The 7,395-nt window shown below is 38.1% G+C and overlaps 1 protein-coding gene across 4 annotated transcripts in view; it reads right to left on the bottom strand.

Annotated features, from left to right (window-relative positions):
- mib1 (MIB E3 ubiquitin protein ligase 1) overlaps window positions 1-7,105 on the bottom strand; it is a 73,257-nt gene extending 66,152 nt beyond the window's left edge. For all 4 annotated transcript variants that reach the window (XM_016478110.1, XM_016478111.1, XM_016478113.1 and 1 more), the window contains exons 1-3: window positions 5,872-7,105; window positions 5,334-5,505; window positions 3,115-3,244 (exon numbers count right to left, since the gene is read on the bottom strand). In XM_016478110.1, the coding sequence (XP_016333596.1) occupies window positions 3,115-3,244; window positions 5,334-5,505; window positions 5,872-6,100 (531 nt within the window). In that variant the 5' untranslated portion in view covers window positions 6,101-7,105. The remainder of the gene's footprint in view (window positions 1-3,114; window positions 3,245-5,333; window positions 5,506-5,871) is intronic.
- Between the last annotated feature and the right edge of the window lie 290 nt (window positions 7,106-7,395).

The raw sequence follows: 7,395 nt of genomic DNA, 5'->3' as shown, positions 1-7,395 counted from the left end.
TAGTGTGTTTTCATCATGTCGAGAAGAAGCTGTGTTGAAGGATACCACAGATATACAATTCGAACCTTTTGTTGTGTGCATGTCATTTTACCAAGGACTGCTTCTCTAATCTTGGCTTTTATCTTCGTCGGCTTCTAATCTTCTTTATTTGTACTAACAAGCTCTCCGAACCACAACCTGTAAGTACGATTGATACGTTCATTTTCAATTTTCAATTGAGTGCTCAAAATATCAAGTTGTTTTGCTAATATGTGATGTATACCTAGTTAGGTTTCCAGTTTCCAGGTAAAGCACGATATTACTGTCTTCTGATAATTCGCTGTGAACCCACTATTTCCTAGGAATGTGTCGATTAATGTAGACTGACGTTGTTCTAATAATTACTTCGTTTAATAATAAAGAATGTAGTGTAACGCACAGACTTTATAATCATTGTGAAATTGCTGTTTATTTTGCTGCACCGGCAGTTATAGGGTTAATGTGGGAGAGACGAGCGAGTTAGTAATTCAGTGATTTTTTACTAACTCAAAAGTTAGTGTGATACAGCTGTTCTGTGTTCTGATTAAAAGTTAAGACACAGAGCGTCTTTTGTCTGTCGTTCTTCAAACATTACTGTAGACATATTTTGGTTTACAAACTGTAACGTTATCGTTTCATCCATTCGTCACGTTAGCACTCGGCTAACGTATCCACCATTATCGTTTTAAGTGTTCACAGTTTAGCAGCTAAACTTTAGCTGTGGGCACGATTCGCTTGCGTAAGTGTTTTTGTATTTTATGCCATTATTTTAAGAACGGATTGAAGCACTATATTATTGTTTTATGTAAAGGTGCTTTGTTTGCTCCGAACTTGCTTGTTGGAATGAATCGTTTCGAAATCATTGGCAAATGACTCTAATTTTAAATGTATATTCTGAGAAAATTACAATGTTTTCTGGCCTTAGATGCATTTAAACCTATTGTATAGGGCTCCAACACAATATTAGGACACTTTAAAATACCATATGACCTGCTCTTTAAAGTTACAAAAGTTAAAAGCATCATTTTTGTGTGAATTTGTCCATTTAAACACAATACTTCAGAGAGAGAGCTTAATATTTGTGCGCGTTCTGAGGCTTCGGATGAGTGCACACTCAAATCTTCTCACTGCACGCGCGAGTTCGTGTCCTCTGGCTCTTAAATGTTTAAACTGACAAAGCTTAAACCTCCTAACTTTTTGAAGTTGGGAGCACCAGTGCTACCAAGTAAAAAGTTAATTTCGAGCCCTCGAGCCCTTAACGGTTAACAATCGGTTAACGAGCATCAGCTGTCGGTTAAATAACCGAAATGAACATCCCTAATTCAAAGACCAAATTAATAGTTGACTTGTACAGTACCATCTGGCATCACTCTTCGCTCAAATCATGGCATTAAAAATACAGGTGTTGAACTTATGGGAAAGGTTTACACGTTTTCCGCAGTTTGAAACACTGACTGAGCGTTTTACATGAGACATTTCAGTAAGCTGTACTGTAGGCTCTCTTATAAAATATCCTACCTTTTGATGTAATTCGTGTTGATTAGCAGCAAACTGCCTTAAAGTATACAAAAATTAGTTTCTTAGTAGGACAACATTTAAATATATTTAAAAAATGCTGTTCCCTATTTGGTTTTGCAGGTAAGTCAATAAGCGAAAGAGAAGCAGTGATTTATTTTTCTACAGCAATAGAGACCTAAATAAATCTATTTGGCTAAAGGCTAAATATGAACAGTGATTAGCCTCATACAACACTAGAATACAATACATGTGAATAGACATCTAGTCTAGGGCTGCACGATATATCGAAATATCGCAAATGTAAATATCGCAATATGCGTATCGCAATGGCGTGAGATATCATTCTCATTTTAATAATAGGCTACTTAAATCAAAACGTCAAAGTTCAAAGTTTTAGTTAGACGCATATAGCGGAGAATTGCTTGATGTTAAAAAGAGTTATTAAGTGCAATAAGTTGCAGAAAACAACTCTTTGCCGTCTCGTCTTGCTGTCTGACTCACACCTGAAGCGCGCGCACAAGGCGCATCTCGCACAGCGTATCTTCAGTTCTGCCGCACACATGCAAAGCGCGCGCACATTTTTTTTTACTGACTGTTCACTTGCCTTTAATCATGTTTGAACTTTCTCAGACTATAGTTTTTGCTGTGGTATATGAAGAAGTACTTAAAGTGTGTGGAAAGCAAAGTTACAATGATATAAAATTAGTGTCATACATTTTTTTGTTTGTATGTTCACATTGATGTTAAATTACATTTTCTGATGTGAGACATTACTTTTTAAGTAATGCTAAAACACTGCTGGTCACTTTCAGAAGTTATAGTGATTCTTTATTTTCCAAGAAAGAATGTGAAACAAATTGGTTATATGATTTTCATTTTTAAATATTTTAAAATATCATTTAAATAGATTTTACACACTTTAAGCAATATCGCATCGCATATCGAATACCGCATTTTTTAACAAGGTATCGCATATCGCATTTTTCTTCAATATCGCACAGCCCTAATCTAGTCTATTCAGATATCACTGAATAGACTAAAAAAGCAGGGACTATAGGTAGGGTAAAAACTTATTAAATTGTTTTTAAACTGCACAAGTGTGTCAATAACTGGCAACTCATTTTAACTGAATGTTGCATAATTGGGGCTTTGCATCAAAAGTGTAAAAACTGGAATCAAACCAGCAGTCTCTGCACTTGTGGTGTAGGCCCTATTTTAAATTATGATGCTACATTTATTATGTTTTTAATAATGCCGGTTTACAATAATGTAGCTTTAAAAAGTTTGTATATAATGTGGTTACAAGGAAACTTTCACTGTTAATTTTCTGCGCAATTCTGCAACTTTGTTTCACAACACTTTTTAAGTTACTGCTAATGTAGGATGGATCACTTATGTTGCATGATGCAAGTTAAATGAATACATGTAAAATAATAATGCCTTGGTGCCATCTAATTTTGCTTCAGTGAACATGAAAGAGCATAACATAGCTGTATCTACGTGATAGGGGGAGTGTTTTTCATCTAATAAATGATGAGTAAAGAAAAGCGAGCATAACCAAACATGTTGAGGCATTACCTTCCCTCTTCTTCCATTCCCACCATCCTGATCCTCCCACTGCCAATCCACTCCTCGCACCACCCGTCCTCCTGCAAAGATGCCCCGGGCTGTGATCTTTTTTGACTTGCGTCGAGATTCCAAAAGAACTCTGTGCAAACACATAAAAGTATGTTACAAATCCCAAAGCAGTTTCAGATCATATGCTTTGGATTATAAAAGTATAAGCTTTTCAAAAAGAAAAAGTCATATTAAAAATGATTGCTAAATATTAGAGGTGGAGAAGTAACTTCCTGAAATGCTGTAGCTAACAAACAAGATCCCACTGTAGGCTTGTCAATTTATATTGTTTAGTTTTCTTTGAAACTCAAAGGTTACGCAAAACCTGCAGAATAAAAAGGATAATCCTGGATCTTTTTTTTTTTTTTTTTTTTTTTTTTTTTTAAATCGCTTAGTTTTTGTTTCTAGAGGAGAAGCTAGTCTCCCATCTGGAAGCTGCCCCATGCTGAACCACAGCAGTTAGTTTCTGATCCTCCAGCTTTGCTGACATGTGTTCATTTTTCTTCTCTGTGCGCCCCTAACTAACTGCTTATCTCAATACAAAACATGACATTCCCAAAACATATTTAGGTTATGCAGGCTGTGTTTGAGACAGCAAACTTCCGTTAAAAAAATCTGTAAAATACTAAAGAGACTTGCAAAAAAAATAAAAATAAAAGAATTGTGCATAAAATTATCACGTGTACCCTAAAGCAGCTGGAAACCACAGCAGGAGACAGCAGCTGCCAAGGGAAAAAGGCCTGGCTTCATCACTGTCTTTGTGTGTTGTACTTCACTAACCATTCTCACTAGGGAAAAAGAGTCACACTTAGTTGAAAGGAGACCAGCTGTTGAGCTGACCTATTGTTTCTTTGAGCTCATGTTGAGGGCAGTTATGGGTGGCTGCCACGAGAGACGTCTAAACAACTGCTAGACTTCTTAATTGCCTTACCATATGGAGACAGTGAAGGAGACGTTACTCAAGCCAGTAAAAAGTAACAGAACGCAACTCTAAAAACAAAACAGCAGCTCTATTTTCATATTCCATGCAAGAACGTTTACTAGGTAAACAAGATCAGCTGTATTACCAATTCATGTATACCTTATAAAATCTGTCTGGCAACTAGTAAACATAAACATGTCTAATATATTCTGATCAGACCCACATTAACCACAGTTCATACTAAGCAGAAATAGGAGAGCACAAATTTCCTGTTTTATGATCACGACAGACTTTCAACCTATCGACAATTCAATGAACCTTGATGCATCTTCGCATATACTTTGGTGAAAGAAACAGGCCATTTTATATTATGCACACACACAAGTGAGCACACTCCCACTAGTATTTGTAAATATTAAGCCGCAAAACGACTATTTGCGGTGATTTTAGCGTCTGCCGTCTCACTAAATGAGGACATAAATACATGAAAAACATCTCCAGATCTGCTCTGAGAGTCACTTCATGAGCATTTGACCGTTTCAATTGAGTAAAACTATCCTCATATCATATACACACAGAAATGTAAAGGTATTCACGGCAACCCGTCAAAATAAAAGTTTGGTTTAACTTGAAGGCATTGCGGCAGAAATATATTACTATTGTTCAGTAGAATGCAAGTAATGGGCTGCTACTACTACTAAAATTATTAAAACCTTATTTTTAAGGAATAATCATACAATATTTGTTCAATGTTTTAATTGTAATATTAAATTACCTTTATTTTCCAAAAAAATTGCAAATAACAGCACAAAAGAAAGAAGGTCATGGATTGCTAAACACAGGATATCCAAATTTAAATTTAAATTTGGAAATGAACATTTTTGTACAAACTAGGCACAGGTAGACGTGACAAAGTACAATAACCCTACATTTAAAAACCAAATAAAACAAGACCAATGGGCCAGCTTTAAAGTCATGCACTATACAATTCAAATCTAAAGTAGCTTGTATTTAGACATAGATATAAATCGGCCACATTGATGGACATGGTGACCAATGACGCAAACTGCTCTGTACTATTAAAGGCTGGTATTCCCACTGAGCTCCAGGAAGCAGAGGAGTGGTCTACCTGTCGCCAGGCAACAACAGCCTATAACTGAAGGATATGTTGCATGATGGGTCTGAAACTGGTCAGAGAACTACCTTACCCACAGAGGGAATAATGCCAAGGAGTCAAGACCACAGGGAGAAAACTCACCTCTCACTACCAGGAGTGGTGATGCGGTAGAACCTGTGGCGCAGGTGGTGCTTATCACCATGGTAACAGGTGGTGCAGAGGTCATAGTTGGTGCACTCTGCACATTTCCATCGGATCCCAATGATGGGCTGCTGCCGACAGGTGTCACACATGGTGCCATCATGCTTGATTCCTGTAAAATGGTAATTACACGCATATGACACAGGAGTTGACGTCCACCTGCATTGAGTCAACTAAAGTTTGCTCTTTCTCTCTCTCTCTCTCTCTCTATATATATATATATAACCACGTTCATATTCGCGCGATTTTTTGCACAACTCGTCAGTGAACAACGGCTCTGTGTAGTTAATGCTGCTCAATGTGAAAGCCCGCAGGTGATGGAGATTTACCGCTGATTACAGAACCGGATTTCTGACAAGATGCGCATTAAATATCGCATGCGATTTATCGTGCAGCCCTAGTTCGACCTAAACAAGCTCGGTCTTGTTTAGATCAGGCGACAGATGCACTGATACTACACTAGGTTAAAGAGTCTCACCTGTGGGCGCACTGTCTAAAATCCTCACATCATAAGCCCCGGAGCAGCGGTAATTGGCGGCGGTGCCGTTATCCCACACTACCACCACTTCCTCTGGGCTCTCAAAACTCCTGACGGTGCCGAGGTGCCCTTCTCCTCCGTCCTGTTTACCCCACTTCCAGTCAGGCCCGCGGATAACTCGAGCACCCACTCCTTCCATCATGACTCGGTTATTCCTACCGGTGGTCATTTACGAGCAAATGTTGCAATAAAAGTGACTTTTAGCTAGCCGTCAAGCCAGCTCAGAAAACGTGAGGTTTTAAATTACGTTAACTGATTCGTCTCGTCTTACATCTGGGTCAACGGCAAGTGAAGGAGGGCAATTTAGCTGTATGGACAAGTAAAGGGATGACCTAGTTTTCTTAAGTCACACAATTAATTATCTATTGATATCCTGACGGCAGAATTTAACTGAAGTATTAAGAAATGTGCAAGTTAGCAACACATAAATGTAACGTTACGTCGTTTTCGTGAAATATCTCTTACGGAGAAGAGTTAGCAAATTTAGGTTGTAATGATCATTTATTCTGGACACAATTTTGTGGTAAATTTGGAAAACGGTTACATTTCAGTCTCTAACGGCTGGTTTTTAGCAAAGGCTATAGCTAGCCTTACTAAAGTTGTAAGCTGTTACTTGACGTTAGCAAAATTGCAACAAAGACTTATGATTTAGAAAAAAACAACCGTCGTTTTTATCGCGAGATGTAAAAATGGTTTGTGAACTTTGCTGTGCGTTCAACAGATGGTCCAACTTTGCGTGACGCGATTCAGAATGTCTGCGCGAGCTGCTTGTTCGTGAAAAGCTTCTGCAAAAAGCAGCTCAAGCTTCCCGTGCAACTAAGCCAGTTTCAGCAAGGCGTCCCGGTTTTTAATAAATGGCAGTGTAATATCTGAATGAATGGCTGTAGATGAAGTAATCGCAGTTCTTCATGCCCGAAACAAATGCACGCACGGGTCTGTAAACAGCAGCCACTTCGCCACGGATGAGGAGACCTTTGTTAGTGCTTTCCCAAGAATTCCACCAGCAGAACTTAATATTTCCTTGCCAAAAAGATTCGGAGATAATTTCTGAAAGATATCCTTAAAGCCGACCTTTAAGCCCAGGTAATATCAAAGAATTGGTGAAAATACGGTCTTGAGCAATGTTTCATTGAGGTGCAACTCAATACGAACGCGTCGCCATTATTGTCGATCAGAGCTCGAGCCAGTGGAGGTGGGACTGTTTGCGATCCAAGCAGTTCCCGTGGCGTAAAATGACGTCACACCAGGATTTAAAGTGAGCAGAGCCCAGACACAAAATTCTTGTGTGGAATCTGGCTGTATATTATCTGTCTGATTGTATTATATCACGCCTAATCTTTACTATGTATCTCAATATTTGTCATTAATTATTATATACATACTCAAAATGTATATAATACTCAAAAAAAATGTTGTTGTTTACATTTACATTTAATCATTTAGTAGAAGCTTTTATCCAAATGA

The sequence above is a fragment of the Sinocyclocheilus anshuiensis genome, unplaced genomic scaffold (genome assembly GCF_001515605.1).
Source record: "Sinocyclocheilus anshuiensis isolate Anshui unplaced genomic scaffold, SAMN03320099.WGS_v1.1 scaffold436, whole genome shotgun sequence".
Classification (NCBI taxonomy): domain Eukaryota; kingdom Metazoa; phylum Chordata; class Actinopteri; order Cypriniformes; family Cyprinidae; genus Sinocyclocheilus; species Sinocyclocheilus anshuiensis.
This window is presented reverse-complemented; position numbering and strand designations above follow the sequence as displayed.